The following is a 17310-nucleotide window of genomic DNA, read 5'->3' as shown; positions in this document are numbered from 1 at the left end:
GGAGCCTGTTTCAGATTCTGTGTCTCCCTCTCTCTCTGACCCTCCCCTGTTCATGCTCTGTCTCTCTCTGTCTCAAAAATAAATAAACATTAAAAAAAATTATAAACATAAAATCTTTTTAAAACAAGTAAATATGTTCTAAAGTAAAACTGTTTATGAGAAAAGGGACATGGCAAAGTCTGAATGTAAAAAAGGAAGTTGCAGAAGGTTTATGGAAAATGAATCTTTGGGGAAAAATTTTTATGTAAGGTCTTTGGGTCTTGGGGGGAAAAATCTACATATAGCTAAGGTTGGAATAAATGTAAGTAAACAGTTTTAATGTCAAAATTAAGTGGGTACATGATTAAAATGTGGTTTTCTTGGACTGGTGATCTGCTCTTAATAATAAGAGATTATGAAGGGGTTTTTCTTTGCCCTTAAAGTGATCTGCCTAGAAAATAAAAATTGTGTTTTATCAAAATAAGGTCCTGTGCTACATGTCTTAAACAGGTCTTTGATGACTTAGGAAAACTGAATCTTCCCGTCGTTAAAAGAGCTAAGCTTTTCCTTTTGCCATCCATTTTAACTTTTTGTATTTGCCTGCAAAGTCTTTGTCGCCAGGGCTAGGGGGATAATTAAGTATCATTTCACAGGAACCTATGAGCTTATTTGACAGTGTTTTAAAACTTTCTTGATAGTTTGGACAAACTTCCCCAAACTCAAATCCTAAATAAAGTCTTTTTTAAGTTGATTATTAATTTTGAGAGAGACAGACAGAGAGAGAGTGTGAGTGGGGGAAGGCAGAGAGTAAGGGAGAGAGAGAGAATCCCAAGTGGGCTCTGTACCATCAGTGTGAGCCTGACACAGGGCTTGAACTCATAAACTGTGAGATCGTGACGTGGGCTGAAATCAAGAGTCAGAGGCTTAACCAACTGAGCCACCCAGACACCTGTGAAATGAGGTCTTTTTGACCTCAAAATAACTGTGGGATTTTCAGAGTGTCCCTGAAAAACTACAAAAGATTTGTTCCCTCTCCTTATAAAAGACAGATAACAAGTTAATTAGGCTTATGTGATAAGTTAAATGAGGTGGGAAACACATCAAATAAGGGATGATAAGCCTTAGATTATATTGTATTGGTGCATATTAAAAAAAAAATCTTTTAATGTTTATTTATTTTTGAGACAGAGAGAGACAGAGCATGAACGGGGGAGGGTCAGAGAGAGAGGGAGACACAGAATCGGAAACAGGTTCCGGGCTCTGAGCTGTCAGCACAGAGCTTGATGCGGGGCTCGAACTCACGGACCGCGAGATCATGACCCGAGCCAAAGTCGGATGCCCAACCGACTGAGCCACCCAGGCGTCCCTGTATGGGTGCATATTTTTAATATAAATGTTCTACAAATTAAATAAAATTCCTAAGAATTCTGGTATGCCCTGCTACAGTGCCATCACTCATAATTCTAATTATTATCTCAAAACATTGTATGTCACAGAAATAACCCAAGTTCCTTGTCAATTGCATTGTAATGAGCTCTAATCAGACCTTCACCAAGCAATCTTTAAGTCTTTCACATTTGCAGACAGTCCTTTTACTCAGATGCTTTTACACAAATGTTCCTGCAGAAATGCTTCATCCTAAAGGAATTCATGAGAAAGACTCTAGAATACAGGTTTCTGGTAACTTTAAAATCATAAAACTGAACTTGGTAAACATTCCCAGAATGAACGGGGAAACTGGATTCCAAGCACAACAAGAATTACGTGGGACTTGAATAAACAGAGACGGAAGATTGTAATTTGTATGACTTTTTGTTTGAAATGTTGCTGATTCTTTAATCTTTTGTTTTCCGGAGGTAAAGAGATCTTTCCTCTTAAGCTTGTTCCGACTTAGAGCGATTTGATCAACGACACTTTTGTAAGGAGAACTGAAACATTTCTTGTTCTCTCCTGACTTGGTCTCTCCAGAATTTGGAAACTCTCCATGAGTATTCTCGTATTTTCATGGCCATATGTTTATTTGCATAAGTTTGATAAGAATTCACTTCCCTTGTAACAGGACAACACCGGAAACGTTGGTTATATTACCAAGGCTTTGACTGGAACGTCGCATGTGACAGAGGCATGTGTAGACTCAGGTATGAACAGCTTTAAGGAACTACAGTTGACTTTATGGAGCCAATCAAGTCCCTTGGAAATTATTAGCCTGGCACCTTGCTTACAGGGTTCCCAGCAGCCTTGGGACGTAAGCAAAGAATGGCACTTCAGGTACAGGAACCTCAGGACATTTCGGAGACCTCAAGAGTGGAGGAATTAACCCAAATCTATAGGTACTGCAGGCAAAGAATGATGGCCAGTAATCAGCTTGGCTTCTGGCCCCCAAGAGGCTTTTAAAAGTTCCCTCTGAGATTCCCTATGAAAAGTTCCAGCAAAGCAGATTTAAAAGATCCCAGGGGCACCTGGGTGGCTCAGTGGGTCATGCGTCGGACTCTTGGTTTCGGCTCAGGTCATGATATTGCAGTTCGTGGGTTTGAGCCCCGAGTCGGGCTCTGTACTGGCAGGACAGAGACTACTGCTTGGGACTCTCTCTCTCTTCCTCTCTCTCTGCCCCTCCCCTGATTGCGTGCACTCTCTCTGTTTCAAAATAAATAAACTTAAAAAAATAAACAAATAAAAGAGCCCATATGATTAATTGCTATTCCTCCTGTACTTACGCAAAAGACCGAGCCATGTTTACTGAAATGACTTAATTTGCAAACAAATCCGTCTGATTTGGCTACATTTGGTAGAAATGAAGGTGACCGTACAGAGGAAAAGTGAAAACCACATGCTTCAATAGCACACATTTGTGGATACTAAATTCTAATTACTGTTTGTTGTAAACTAGACTAGATCGTGAATTCTTCTAGTTTCTTCCATCGTCTGGCTACAACTCTCCACACTAACGTTTTCAATTTTTCTCCTGCTCTTCTGAGCTGGAGTCATGGGCAACTAAACTGCCCCTTTTCCTAAAGCCCCACAACCTGGATATGAACAACTTGATGTAAACTTGAAAGAAATCACCACGACGGCTCATGTATGTATAATCTTTGTACCACATGTGGTTTGGCCGCTCAGAAACATCCTGAGCTAGATTCGAACTGTAGATCAGGAAACTCTATCAGATTGCCCCTGTCTGCCTTCACAACATCTAAGGATGCTTCCAGCTGGGCAACTACAGATCTCAACTCGCTGCCCTCTGAACTCAGAAACTGGGTTTCTAATTTGTTCCAATCATTAACCACTGTTTTTCTTTTTCTTTGCATAAAGATGCCTCTTTAAAATTTTTTTTATTCACTTTTTTGAGAGAGAGAGAGAAAGAGAGAGAGAGAGAGAGAGAGAGAGAGAGAGAGAGAGAACATGATTGAGGGAGGGGCAGAGAGAGAGGGAGAGAAAAGAACCCCAAGCAGGCTCCTTGCTGTCTGTGTGCAGAGCGTGACATGGGGCTCGATCCTTAACCGTGAGATCATGACCTGAGCCAAAACCAAGAGCTGGATGCTCAACTGACCGAGCCACCCAGGCACCCCAGAAATGCCTCGTGTTTCACATCTGGTTACTTGAACCACAGGCCTAACTTGGGCACACTGCCTCCTGAAATGACTCTCAACTGACTGAACGTCAGGACTGAGACTGGTTTGTTGAGATAAAACTATCTGCCAACTCAACTTCTGGACAGTGACATTTCTTGGAGAAGTTTCAAAAGTGGGACTGTAGGAGAGCAAAATCGGCCGCCCCAAACTGTGTCTTTTCGTCATGCGGGTTATTGTAGGCTGATTTTTTTTTTTTATGTTTATTTATTTTTGAGAGACAGAGCATGAGCAGGAGAGGAGCAGAGAGAGAGGGAGACACAGAATGAGAAGCAGGCTCCAGGCTCTGAGCTGTCAGCACAGAGCCCGATGCAGGGCTTGGACTGGTGAACCACGAGATGGTGACCTGAGCTGAGGTCGGACGCTTAACTGACTGAACCACCCTAGGTGCCCTAGGCCAATTATTTTTAAGAAACAGAAGGCTCAGGAAGAAACTCTGACCATCCCCCTAACTGTCTAAAAGGATTTAGACAGAAGACCTGCTGTGGGAAGGGAGCTGTCCCCACAGACAACTACAACATAGTATGAACGAGGGCTCTACATGCCGTATAAGCCTGGATTGCCTGACGGCCCGTGGGCCTCCTGTTCTTATGGGGCCCCTGCACATATGTATAACTAAACTTTATTTTCTCCTGTTGATCTGTCTCATGTCAATTTAAGTCAGCCAAAAGAACCTTGAAGGGTAGAGACGAAGAAGATTTTTGTTACCTAAACAAAAAAGGACACGCTTACTGAAAAGAACTCGTGCCGCTCAGCTGGATGGAGTGAGCTGTGGGTGGCCCCTTCCACCAGCCCTGCTCTTTCTAAAGAATGGATAAACGTCTAATCAGGGCTTCTGCCCCAGAGAAGACAGGAACAGATATTTTTCCGGAGAAGACACGCACGCAGATGGCCAATGGGCCCGGGGGAGATGAGTTGGCATCACCCCTCGTCAAGGAAATGCACATCGGAACCATGGGGACATGCAGCCTCGCCCCAGTCTGAATGGCTAGTGTTAGACAGACGAGAGACAAAGGGTGTTGGCGAGGGTGTAGACCAAAGGGACGCCTGCGCTCAGCAGGTGGGAGTGTTGGCTGGCGTAGCCATCCATCCATGATGATGATGGAACCGTCATCACGTTCACTGTAGCATTATTTACGGTAGCCAAGATACGGAAACAAAGCGTTCATAAATGGGTAAAGACGATGTGGTGTATTCGGTGTAGAAAAAAGAACGGAATCTTGCCATTTGTGACAACGTGGATGGACCCCGAGGACATAATGCTAAGTGACATGAGTCAGAGAAAGACAAATGCCATATGATCTCACTTATGTGTGAAATCTAGAAAGAACAAAAAGACAAGCTTCTGGACACAGATTGGTGGCGGGGACGATGGCGGAAGGGGGTCGGTCAAAGGGTGCGGACTTCCAGGTATAAAGTACATGCTCACACAAAGACTTTATGCGAGAATGTAAAAAGCCGCTTTATTCGTAATAGATTGCATGTCTGTGTGTCCCACCCCAATTCATACATTGAAGCCTCACCCCCAATGGGATGGTGTTAGGAGGTGGGGACTTTGGCAGTCAACTAGGTCATGAGGGTGGAGACCCCATGCATGGGATTCGTGCCCTTCTAAGAAGAGATCCCAGGGTCACTAAGCCTCTGACTCTTGATTTTGGCTCAGGTCGTGATCGCCACGTTCATGAGTTCAAGCCCTCGTGAGGCTCCATGCTGATGGTGTGGGGCTTCCTTGGGATTCTCTCTCTCTCCCCTCCCTCTCTCTCTCCCTCTCTCTCTGCCCTTCCCTACCAACCCCCTCTCAAAATGAATAATTTTTTTTAATGCCAAAAAAAATTTTTTAATGCCCTAGTTTGGGGGAAACTGGGTGAGAGGTATATGGAAAAAGTAACCCCCTCTCCAACTCTTCCCAACAGAAAAAGCTTATTAAAGAAAAAATAAATAACCTCACAGCTAAATGGTGGGACCATGGCACACAACAACTGCTCAGACCATACGGAAATGGGTACCGTTTCCCATTATTTTGTCCTGATCACGGAAATGACTCAACATTCAGCAATGCCCTTAGGTTCATAAATTCTAAGCAATACAAAAACTGATAAAATAGAAAGTGAAACTTACCATAATTCCACCCCCCCCCCCCCACTGCTAAATCCATGAATTATATTCTGGACTGTTCCCTACCCCTACGCAAACACTCATTTTAAATTTTTCTACGGACGTGAGATGACGCCTCGCATTCCAGTAATTTGGTCACTGTCGATAGACTCTGGATTTCCTTTTGCATCAAGGTCACCCTACCGGGCTCCTCTACCTGAACGGCCATGAGCTGTTCTGCAACACGAATGTAGCAACTCAGCCACCATTTCCTTAAGACGGACTTTAAGTTATTGCCAATTTTCTCCCTGCAAGCCGCACCCTTGTGAGCACGCTCAGAATTTCTGCAGGACAGACCCCCCCCCCCACCCCCCCACCCCCCCCCCGCCCTGGCGGCAGAATTATAAGTGTAATGGCACATCGATAAGGAGTCACCTGACTGCCACATTGCCCTGACTGTCCCCAGAATCAGCTGGCTCCGCCCCTCCCTAAGGCAGCGGTGGGTGTGATACCCCCCACGCCCGTCTTCACCTCCCTGGTAACTCTGCCCTCAATCATGGCGGCCATGGGTGGCCACTGTGACATCACAGATGGCGGGGGCTGGGGGGTGGGGGTGGGACAGGACAGCACCTGAAGGGATGCTCCGGGACGTCCTGCTGAGATTCAGCGTGTGTTTGATATGGCAGATCGGGGGTGGCGGGCAGGGAGAGGGTGTGCGACATTTCAAACGTCACACGACGGTACCACGCGCGTTTCATGTTTGGAAAATGACAGTCAAAGAGTTTTATCCTAAAAGCACCCATTTACCAATCACTTCTTCAACACATGTTTGGGTTTCTTCTGTGTGCCGGGTCACTCACAGTAGGAGGCTTGTCGCGGTGAACAAAATTCCGTTCCCGACCTCCCGGAACTTGTGTCCTACCTGGAGATAAAGAGCAAACGCGGCGAGTAGCGGCTAGCGGCAAGCGCTACGTTCCGCAGGGTAACAGCCAGCTGCTCGAACAAAACCCCGACATTTCAGATCCAGTGGAGCCCCAGGGGCCCACCTCCTTTCCCCGGCCTTACAACCTATTTGTCCGGTGATCTGATTCACGCAGGGTCTCCTCGGCTAAACCCGAAGGCCTTCTTTCCGTTCCAAGCTTTTCCTGTCCCGCTGCCAGGCCTTCAAACCAGCGGACCCCCCCAGTTAAGTCTCCGCTCACACGTCCCTTCCTCAGAGTGGCGCTTCTTAGACCCTGTGCGTGAGCTTCCTGCCAGCCACCCTGCCCACCGCCAGCTGCCGCGTCCCTCCAGCCCTGCGACAGAGGGAGAGAGGGACACTAAAGAATCGTCCTCCCGTTCCACGCCCCTTCCTGCAGCAGCCCCCCAACCCGACCCCCAGGCCTGCCTTGCGCCCCACAGGCCACATGGTCAGCTCCCCCATGGCGTGGGGACAGAAGGGGAGGGGGGTCAGTCCCGGGCCAAGGCAGTTAGTTAGAAACAGAGGAGCCTCCTCTACGCTCTCTCCCTGTGTGCAGGGGCTGGACACAGAGGTCAGGACGCCCTCCACGCTGCGTGTCCAAGAAGGCTGAGCTCAGCCTGCAGCCCTGAACGACTGTGTGCTACAGAGCCACCAGCCCCCTCCCCAAAGGGACACCCACACTGCACAGATGTTGGCACAGCTGGTTCCTTATCACTCAGCCCTCGGCTCAAACATCACCTCCTCAAGAGGACTCTCCCAGGGGCGCCTGGGTGGCTCAGTCGGTTAAGCGTCCGACTTCGGCTCAGGTCAGGATCTCGCGGTCCGTGAGTTCGAGTCCCGCATCGGGCTCTGTGCTGACAGCTCAGAGCCTGCAGCCTGCTTCGGATTCTGTGTCTCCCTCTCTCTCTTTGCCCCTCCCCCACTCCGTCTCTCTCTGTCTCTCAAAAATAAATGTTAAAAATAAATTTTTTTAATCAGATCTATACATGAGTCATTGAATGAAAAGGTACTGTGAACTCCCTTCGTGCCAGGTGTAGCTCTCTTAGTTATTTGGTGGACTTTAGCTTCTAATTCATGGTTTTCCCACCTTGTGGGTTGGGGAGTAGGGTTCTGGAAGTTTCTGGCTGCACCCCCTCTGGAGCAAAATGCACTAACTATCTACTGGCCTGTCTCTCCCTCCGAAGAACCCAGCTTTATCCCCAGGGGCAGGATGCTCTTGAAGTAAGACAAATGATCAGAAGGGAAGTTGCTGGGTGGGGTGTCTGGGAAAGCTCTTTATAGAGTAACGACTCCTTTTGCCCCCCTCCTCCTCTTCCCTCTTGCTTGGACAGTGGATATGGGTGAATTTCCAGCAGGGCTGAGGCTAGCCCTGAGTGTGCTTTTGTTCGAATTAGAAAAAAGACTTCTGTGAGCAATTAGAAAACAGCTCCTGTGGGCAGAAGCCTGCCTGTGTGTGCTGGGCCTGGCTTGGCAAGCAGAGCACGGGCTGGATTTCAGTCCCCATTCAATCCCTTTGAGGGCTTTGAGCAGTACACAAAATGCACAACTGTCCACGGTGGCCCTGGCTTTGGACTAAGAGGCAACCTTGGGAACGGAAAGCACTTGTTGAGGGTAGAGCCAAAGATAAAAGAAGCCCAAGGCCCTTCGGAAAGGGGGAGCCCCTACACCAGCCCTGGAAGGCCTTCCTCCCGGGCCCTCTTCCTTTTGTTTTAAAAAATAGTTTTAGTAATTGATTTTGAAATAATTTCAAAGTTCCAGAAAAGTTGCAAAAACCATACAAAGAACCACCTTCACCCAGACTGGTCAAGGGTTAACATTCTATTCCATTTACCCCACTACACCCTCTCCCTCTTTCCCCATGCAGATACCTGTCCATCGCTACTGCTGTTTTTCTGAATCACTTGAGAGCATCTGGCGAAACAGTGCCCCTCATGCCCAAATGTTCCAGTCTGTGAATCCCCAAAACAAGGACACGATCTGCCCAACAACCTCTGACTTTTTTTTTTTAATGCTTATTTATTTTTGAGACAGAGAGAGACAGAGCATGAGAGGGGGAGGGTCAGAGAGAGAGAGGGAGACACAGAGTCTAAAGCGGGCTCCAGGCTCTGAGCTGTCGGCACAGAGCCCGACGCGGGGCTCGAACTCACAGACCGCGAGATCATGACCTGAGCCGAAGTCGGGCGCTCAACTGACTGAGCCACCCGGGCGTCCCAGCACTTCTAACTTCTTAAGTAAAATGTAAAACTCACATCCAGAAGTCAGGTACGTTGGTTTTCGGTTATAACTAACCAAATCTAATGCTAACGGCTACCCTCTTCATCCCTCAAACTCATGCGGGTCGCAGGAAAGATCACACAAAGCTCAGAGTGGGCTGGCCCTGTCTTGCCCAAGCTCGCCCGCGCTCTCTGCCCCACCCACGGGGGTCTCCTTCAATTCCATACACTTGGCAAGCACCTCTCAGCCCCTGGACTTTTCTTTTTTCAATCGAGGTGAAATTCACGTACTGTAAAATTCACCACCGTATGTTTTGGTTTGTGTTGTAAGTAGGTTCCACCCCCAGCACGGAGCCCAACGCGGGCTGAGCTCATGACCCTGAGATCAAGGCCCCGGCCGAGATCAGGAGTCGGACGTTGAACGGACGGGGCCACCCCGGTGCCCCCAAATTCACCATCTTAAAGTGGCTCAGGGGGGCCTGGCCTGGGTGGCTCAGTCAATTAAGCGTCTGGCTCTTGATCCTGGCTCGCGTCACGATCTCATGGTTTCGTGAGCTGGAGCCCTGCATCTGGCTCTGTGCTGATGGCCCGGCGCCTCCTTGGGGTTCTCTCTCTCTCCTTCTCTCTCTGCACACCCCCCACCCATGCTCTCCCTTTCTCTCTCTCTCTCTCAACATAAATCAACTCTAAAAAAAGTGATCCAGGGACATTTTGTGTGTTCACACTGTCATGTAACCACCACCACCGAGTTCCAAAAATTTTTGTCATCCAAAAGGAAGCCCAGTGCCCACCAGGCAGCCCTCAACGGTTCCCTGGTGCCAAGTAACCACTGATCGACTTGTGTGTTTATGGATGTCGCTCTTCTGGACCCTTCATATCAATGGAACCCAGGCCGTGTGCTGCCTCTGGACCTCACAGCTGCTGTTCCCGCTCCCGACATGCTTTTCCCTCCCCCGACCCTGACTCAACCTTCAGCAATTCACTTTACCAGCAAACCCCTGGGCAGGTTTCCTATCACCTCCCTGAGGTCGGCTTCCCCCCAACCTATACCCTTGTAAAAAAAACCTTGGGTTTCCCTTCTCAGCATTTTCCACAATCTTAATTATTCCGTGCGGTTCCTCCAGGTTTCCCAGTTAGAGGATAAAGTCGATTAGGCAGCAACACGTCTGCCTTATTTATCGCGGTATGCCAGGGCCTAGCCCAGAATCGAGCACATACTAGGTGTCCAATAATTTTTTTGGTTGTTGACTGACTGACTGAGTGCCCCTGACAGAGAAGTCCTCTTGTCTCCCCTCGCCGGTGACCTGGGGTTGGGTGGGGGGGGGAGTGACCCCGTGCGCCGGGCCGGGCCAGGCCCCACCCTGCCCTCACCAAGGGCCTCCCACACGCCCATATATGGACGCGATCAGGACAGCTCTGGCAGGGTCTGTGAGGTCAAGGCCTCTGTGCCCTCACAATGCCCAGGGTGCCCCCCTGTGTCTATAAGAGGCCCACAAGCCGGGCCCCCGGCTCACAGCCCACCAAGTTCCACCTGCTCACAGGTTGGCTGGCTCGACCAAGATAGACCCCCTGCTCTGAGCATCCCGGCCGGATCCATCTAGAGCCATGGCCAGATACAGATGCTGCCGCAGCCACAGCAGGAGCAGGTGCCGTCGCCGCAGACGCCGATGCCGCAGACGAAGGAGGCGATGTTGTAGGAGGCCGAGGAAGAGAGGTGAAGGGGCGCGCCCCGGGGCGGGGTGGGGGGTGCGGTGGGGCCGGGCGGGGGGTCCCCCGGCCCCGCTGAAACTCCCCCTCTCCGGTTCCCTCCGCAGTGTGTTCCCGCCGCTACAGGGTGGGGAGGTGCAGGAGAAGATGATCCACGCACGGGGTACCGGTCCACCACTCCTGCCCGAAATTCTACCAGCCAGTCAAGACCGACCTGCCGCCTCTGAACATGCCACCAACACCATGACCTGAACAGGAGCCTGCTAACGAACAATGCCACCTGTCAATAAATGTTGAAAAAAAAAGAATCGCGCCCTCGTCTCTCTGTCTTGACGGGGGTTTGGGGCGGGGAGGGGATGCTGGGAAGAGGGGACACAAGCGGCGGTCACTGGATCTGGCTCCAAGCTCTCTGTTCGGCCCCGGTCACCACCAAAATCTGCTCCCGCGCCGGCCAGCCCTTTGTGAGTCCCACCGGGGATGGGGATGGGGGCGGGGGCGGGTCCTGCTGGCGTCGGAGGGCTTCTCCCTGGCTCTGGACTTGCTCCCTGCCCCGCCCCTGGAAAGCCGGGGAAATGCAGCTCCTGCTCAAGGTTTCACTACACCCCAAGTGCCCAGGTGTCTTCTGTTTGAGAACAATGCTGCCGAGACAGCACTGAATGTCTCCCTAGTTCAGGGCACGAGAAAACTTGCCCGTCTCCTCTTGGCCCCTCAACCCACATGATGCATCGGGGGCTTAAAACCCCAGTGAGATGTGGACATTGTTCACGATGGGTTGGGAGACTGAGTCTGCTTGGCTCAGTCAGATCCCGGCAAAGCCCAGGGCATTTCGTCAGTCGCAGGGAGCTCGGGGAGAAAGTGACCGCAGAAATGTCGTGGCCGTGACTTCCCTTTATTGAGTGCCATACATTCATCACGTCTGGGGCTCACACTGCAAGATGGGCATAAATGACCCGGTCTTTTCAGGTAAGGACACAGAATGGGACCGAACCCGCTTGCCTGACCCCGCGTATCTGACTGTATACGGGCAGGATGGCAGGACGGCTGGACGCAGAACACCCCCTCACATCCCGGGGCATTTACACTTAGGGCGGCACTAAACAGCATATGAATACTAGGGTGGGATCAAGCCCTGTGTACTGGTTTCCTAAATAGCCGCTGTTAACAAATCCCCACAAACTTCATTGCTTAAAACGCAAATTTATTATCTTGAATTGGGTTTTCTGGAGGCTCCAGGGGAGAAGAACCAGTTCCCTCATCTTTCGCAGCTCCTAGAAGCCACCTGCATTCCCACACGGGACCCAGCCAGAAAGTCCCCCTGCACCTAAGGTGACGTCCACAGGGTTAGAGGTCGGACAGTTGCTCCCACATTCTGGATTTTACTGGGATCCAAAGGACAGTGAGGCCCAGGAGAAAGGAAGATGGCACAGGTGGAGGGGAGCACCACCCGGGCTGGAGGGGAGCACCGCCTGGGGTGGGAAGGGGGCGGAAGGCCAAGGGCACAGACTGATGCCCAGCCTTGCCCCGTATTTGCAGAGTGACCTAGAGCAAGCCACATCACCTCTTCACGGGAAGCAGGAATTGGAAAGTAAATGAATGCAGTAACAACCCATCCAAAACCCCAGGTGGCGGCACAGCCCCAGGGTGGGGAGGAAGCTTCAGGAACGAGTGCATGAGAATGACACCGGCTGAGATGGATTTGTACCAAATGTTAGCGCTGTCCCTGTGGCCTGAGGGACCCACACACATTTTTTAGGCAAGGCAAGGGGGTGGCCTTGCCGGCTGTGAAGGGACTGGCCAGCGTGGGAACAATGGTAGGGTGGGGCCCCCGAGTCACAGTGGGGGGCCCCTTTATATATAAGCCCGCAAAGAGCGGCCAGCAGACCAGACCAACATTGACGGCAAGAGCAGGCGGGCAGGCCTCAACCCTCCTCCCCTACCCCCAAGGCCAGCCGTGCCCTCAGCCTAAGGCACCTGCCCCGGGACCATGGTCCGATGCTGCAGGAAGAGTCCGAGCGAACACCCACAGCAGGGGCGGGAGCACGGCCAGCATGAGTGCCAGGACAAGGAGCAGGAGCAGGCCGTGAACGCAGAGGACATCCAGGTGGACCAGAGGACCCACAAAGACTGCTGCTGCAGACACAGGCGCTCTTCCCAAAGGCGGCGGTACAGGGCCCGCAGGAGGCGGAGATGCTCCTGCCGGAGGAGAAGGAGCCAGAGAGGTGCCTGCAGGTCCAGAACCGGAGGTGCGGCCAGTCTCCGCCCCTGATGCGCCCAGGCTGGCACGGGAACCCCACCCCCGGGAGGCACCCCCCCCCCCCAGCCCCACTCCTGACCCGCCCAGGGTGGCCCTGGGACCCCACCCCGTGACACCCGAGTCCTGTCCCCAGAGCCCTGTAACCAGGACTCTTTTCCAAAAGGCCACAGAAGGGTCAGGACAAGGAGGTGCCAGAGGCGACACTAAACCTTCCGGGGTCCATCACACCCCTGGATGGAAATCAAGGAAAAGTCACCCGCCAAAGAACCACCCGGTGAGACCAAAGCAATCCCCTGACGTTGGATGCTCCTTGCCAGCCCACAACATCTTGACTGAAATGCACCAAAGTCATCTGTCAAATAAAGCTTGAGATAATAAATTTGCTGTCCAGTCTCCCTCAGGCACAGATAAAAAAAAGTGAACAAAATAAACGGTATCCTCCCGTTACCCAGAGTGGGCAAGGGTGTGCTGGGTGGCTGGGGAATGGGAAGCAGGTCTGGCATGCTCCAGCAAGAGGCGCTGGACTGAGGGAGGCCTTGGGGGCCACTAGAAATATTTTTTAATTTTGTGAGAGAGACAGAGCATGTGCAGGGGAGGGGCTTGAACTCACTGACCATGCGATTGTGACCTGAGCCAAAGTCGGATGCTTCACCGACTGAGCCGCCCAGGCGCCCCTCGAACTCTTTGGACATTACCACAAATTTTAAATCCCTGTCGTCAGGGCCATGCTCCCTCCGGAGCAGATCTTTGGACATTACCACAAATTTTAAATCCCTGTCGTCAGGGCCATGCTCCCTCCGGAGCAGAAAAAGGCAAGAGCTCAGAAATGACTCCTCACCCCCCTCCCATGCACCCTGTGCTGAAATCGTGTGCTATGGGCACTTGTACAAAGACTTGTGACCACAAACAGGAAAACTTCTAGTCTTCCAGAAGTACAGCTTATACACAGGGCACAAGTTATAAGTACACCTGTGCAGCCCTCCCCGCCGCCCCCCCCCCCCCCGCCTCCACCGCCAGGTCAAGGAACCAGACATTTCCAGCCTCTCTCCTCCCTCAAGCCAACTGCCCCCCAAAGTAACCAGTATTCTAACCCATCCTCACATAATGTCAACGGCTCTCTGGGGCTGGGTATTTCTGGAATGTGGGGAGGAGCCTATGTGTTCTCCTGCTTCTGGAAATTCTATCCCCAACTGTCATCTCAGCTAAAAGGGGGACTTTTGCCAGCACAAATGAGGCAAGGTGGCCGGCCTGGAACTCTGAGTCCGTCCTGGCCTGTAGGTGGTGGAACCTCGAGGGGGCTGCTGGTGGCTGAGGTCTGAGACAGGTGTCAGCCCAGACTCGGGTGTCCGAGGGCGGGGGCCGGGGCTCCAGGGGCCCCTTTGTGATGTCAGCGCCCTGCCTACTGTCCTCACAGCCCCTCCACTCCCCCCATCTCCAGTGGCCTTCCCTCCCGGTCTGGAGAGGCAGCCAACGCGGGCAATGGGTTCCCGCTGTGCCAAGCTCAGCACTGGCCACGGCCAGGGCTACGAATCCCCCATGAAGAAGCTCATGGCCTGCGTGAGTCAGGATAACTTCTCCTTGTCGTCCGAGGGGGAGGGAGAAGAGGGGGGAGAGGAGGAGGAGGACAAGGAGGAGGAAGAGGAGGAGGACGAGGAGGAGCTCCCAGTGCAGGGCAAGCTGCTGCTGATAGAGGCCGAGCGGCAGGAGGAGGGTGCGGAAGAAGAGCCTGCGGCCCAGCAGAGCCCCGAGCCCAAGCAGACGCACTCCTGACCCACGACGGTGGCCCAGGAAGAGATTCCCACCACTGTTCCGGCAAGAAGAACTTTCTGAAAAGAGTCAATAAAAAGTCTCCCAAGGACTTCGCCTCTCTGGTCTCTCCAACCCCACGCCTGCAGTGCTGCGTGTGTGTGTGTGCGAGCGTGTGCATGTACGAGCATGTGCCCGTGTGTGCGTAGGGACGGGGAAGAGCAGGGGTCAGGGACCCCTGTTCCTGGTGTCCAGCTGGAAGTTCTCAGAAGGCCCACGCCCCCGTGGCTTCTCAACCACCCTCCCCTGCCTCGGCGGGTAGGAAAAGTGGTAGCCAGGACTGGAAGCTGGCCAGGTCTGTCGGAAATGTCGCTGGGGTCACGGTGGCTGTCTCTGGCCGCCCTGGCCCCGGTTCTGGGGTCAGAGCACATGGAGGGGCCTCCAGTCCTCAGCCACTGACGCTGCTGAAGTCAGGGTGACCACCTGTGCTCCCCGCCGCCAAAGGCTCACGTCTGCCTTCATCAAGGGGTCCAGCTGCCAATGCTCCCATCATAGCAATGGGCAGTGGGAGCCCAGAGAAGGTGCCAGATCCAGACGCAGACCCAGGCCCTTACTCTGGCCTTCAAGAAGCATTGGAACGCGTCTGTTGCCACTCTTGTCCTGGCTCTCTTAACCCTGCTCTTGCCCAAAGGAATAACCAGTGAGGTCTCACCCCCTTCCCTCGGTCCCCCGAGCACCAGGCTCCTGGGCCTGAGAAGGATCCTGGTGGGGGCTGCTGGAGACGGGAGTGCGAGGTGGACAGTATTTCCAGAAGATTCTCAGTGCAAGGAGAGGCCCTGACTTACTCAAAGGGGAGGCCACCACTGAGGCCCGGAGCAGGCAGAGGGCATGTGATGTCAGGAGGAAGAGACCCTGCTGTCCAGGGCCCCCAACTCCATGCCCCGACCAAGGAACTCGGTGAGCCGGTTCCGTCCCTCAGTCCACGCCCCATAGGTCCGCCTGCCCAGTCATCTGCCCGCAAACATCCCCGTCGAGCCCCTGCTGCATACCAGGCACCATGCCAGGCTTGATGGGCCCTGAGTTGAATAAAACACAGACTCTATCTCACTAGGTACTGGAGGGCCGGGAAGTGGGGAGTCAGCAGTGGAGGGGGGTTGGGGGGGGAGGGAAGGGGGGAGGAGAGTGGGGAGAGGGGAGGATGGGGGAGACAGTTCAGAGACCCACAGCCAGTCTTGACAGAGTGGCCCAGCATTGAGAACCCAACTAGCCCCACTGAGCTCACACAAACAGAACCACCAGGACAGAGAGGGCCACGCGGGCCCTCCGTGACTGAAAGGCAGGACTAGAAGGGGCCAGACCTGGACTGGAATCCTGGCTCGGCCACTGACGAACTGTGGGACTCTGGGCTGGTCTCTCAACCTCTCTGAGCCAGTTTCCCCTTTGTTAAATATAATAATGAGACACCCACCTTCCAGGGTGCATTAGTTTCTTAGGGCTGCTATAATAAATTATTACGGATTTGGTGGCTTAAGACAATGGAGATTTATTCTCTCATAGTCTGGAGGCCAGAGGCATGAAATTAAGGTGTCAACAAGGTCACACCCCCTCCGGAGGTCCTAGGGGAGAATCCTTCCTGCCTCTTCCGGCACACAGGGGCCCCAGGACTTCCTTGGCTTGTGGTCAAGTACCCTCATGGGCTCTGCCCCCACCTGGTTTTTCTCCCTGTGTCTCGTCTCTGTCATAACGACACTTGTCACTGGATTTGGGGCCCACCTGGATAATCCAGGATGCCCTCAAGATCCTTAATTTACTTACATCTGCAAAGATCCACGACAGGTTCCAGGGGTTAGGACGTAGACATATCTTTGTGGGGGGGGGGGGGGCACCATTCAGTCTACCGCACAGCGTCCCTGGGAGGCTGGAGGGCAGGGCTGCCTACAGAAAACGTGGGGCCCGGAGGCCAGCCACACAGGAAGCGCTCAGTAGACGAGAGCGGCTTTCGCCACGACTGACGGGACATGCTTAGTAATAACCTGCGACAAAAGCAGGTGGTAGCAAAGCCTCACAACAAGAGGCAAAGCTGTGCATGACCAACAGAGAGAAGCGGGGGTTGGCTGGGGGGGCTGCTGGGGGCGGGGAGGACAGAGGGTGTGGCGTGGCAGCAGGAAATGGGAGCTACAGGCTGAGCGGCCAAGAGCAAAGCCCACAGGCATTGGCCAAGGTGTGGGGGGAGGTAGGCGGCTGCGGACGGAGCACCAAATGGACGAGCGAGCTCCGACGGGGCTGTGTGCAAACGCAGGCACCGGCTTTCTGCTCTAGGAGCTGGGAGGTCTGAGCCGGGCCAGGGTGGTGATTCCAACTGGATGGCGGGGCTCCACCATCAAGGAGGGGAGCAGGGTGAGGAGCAGGGAGTCAGGAGAGAGGCAGGCTCTCAAGGCGACCACGCAGTCAGGCTCACAAGAATGCGGCGAAGGAAGGAAAGACATCCCTTTGTTAGATGAGGAAACCGAGCCTTGAAAACCAAAACACGCTACCCAAGATCGGACATAAGCCCAAACCGGCGTTAGAACCAGGTTCTAAATCCCCCAGCTTGAAACATGGCTGGGGAGGTGAGCTCACCAGGCAGACCACCCATCAGTCCGTCCGGTACTCTTAACCACCGTGCGGTAAGCCATCCAGTCGACTCGACGTCTGCCCACCCGCCCGTCTGGCTGTACACCAGTCATCCAC

At 52.8% G+C, this 17310-nt stretch overlaps 2 protein-coding genes and 1 long non-coding RNA gene across 3 annotated transcripts; all 3 read left to right on the top strand.

Moving 5' to 3' along the window:
* The first annotated feature begins 10283 nt into the window (after positions 1–10283).
* Positions 10284–10899, top strand: LOC109278451 (uncharacterized). Its single transcript, XR_002085666.2, has 2 exons — positions 10284–10587; positions 10688–10899. It is a non-coding gene; the product is annotated as an uncharacterized LOC109278451 (long non-coding RNA).
* Positions 10900–12451: 1552 nt separating this feature from the next.
* Positions 12452–13213, top strand: PRM2 (protamine 2). The gene is made up of 2 exons (XM_053894284.1): positions 12452–12823; positions 12998–13213. Exons 1-2 carry the CDS (start codon positions 12565–12567, stop codon positions 13039–13041), a joined length of 303 nt encoding a protein of 100 aa, XP_053750259.1. The 5' UTR covers positions 12452–12564; the 3' UTR covers positions 13042–13213.
* A 709-nt stretch (positions 13214–13922) lies between these two features.
* PRM3 (protamine 3) lies at positions 13923–14692 on the top strand. Its single transcript, XM_019468803.2, has one exon. It carries the CDS (start codon positions 14314–14316, stop codon positions 14602–14604), a length of 291 nt encoding a protein of 96 aa, XP_019324348.2. The 5' UTR covers positions 13923–14313; the 3' UTR covers positions 14605–14692.
* The last annotated feature ends 2618 nt before the right edge of the window (positions 14693–17310 follow it).

Source organism: Panthera pardus, unplaced genomic scaffold (assembly GCF_024362965.1).
Source record: "Panthera pardus isolate Hobbes unplaced genomic scaffold, ASM2436296v1 HiC_scaffold_5, whole genome shotgun sequence".
NCBI lineage: Eukaryota > Metazoa > Chordata > Mammalia > Carnivora > Felidae > Panthera > Panthera pardus.
The sequence above is the reverse complement of the archived record's forward strand: the minus strand, read 5'-3'. Positions and strand labels throughout refer to the sequence as shown.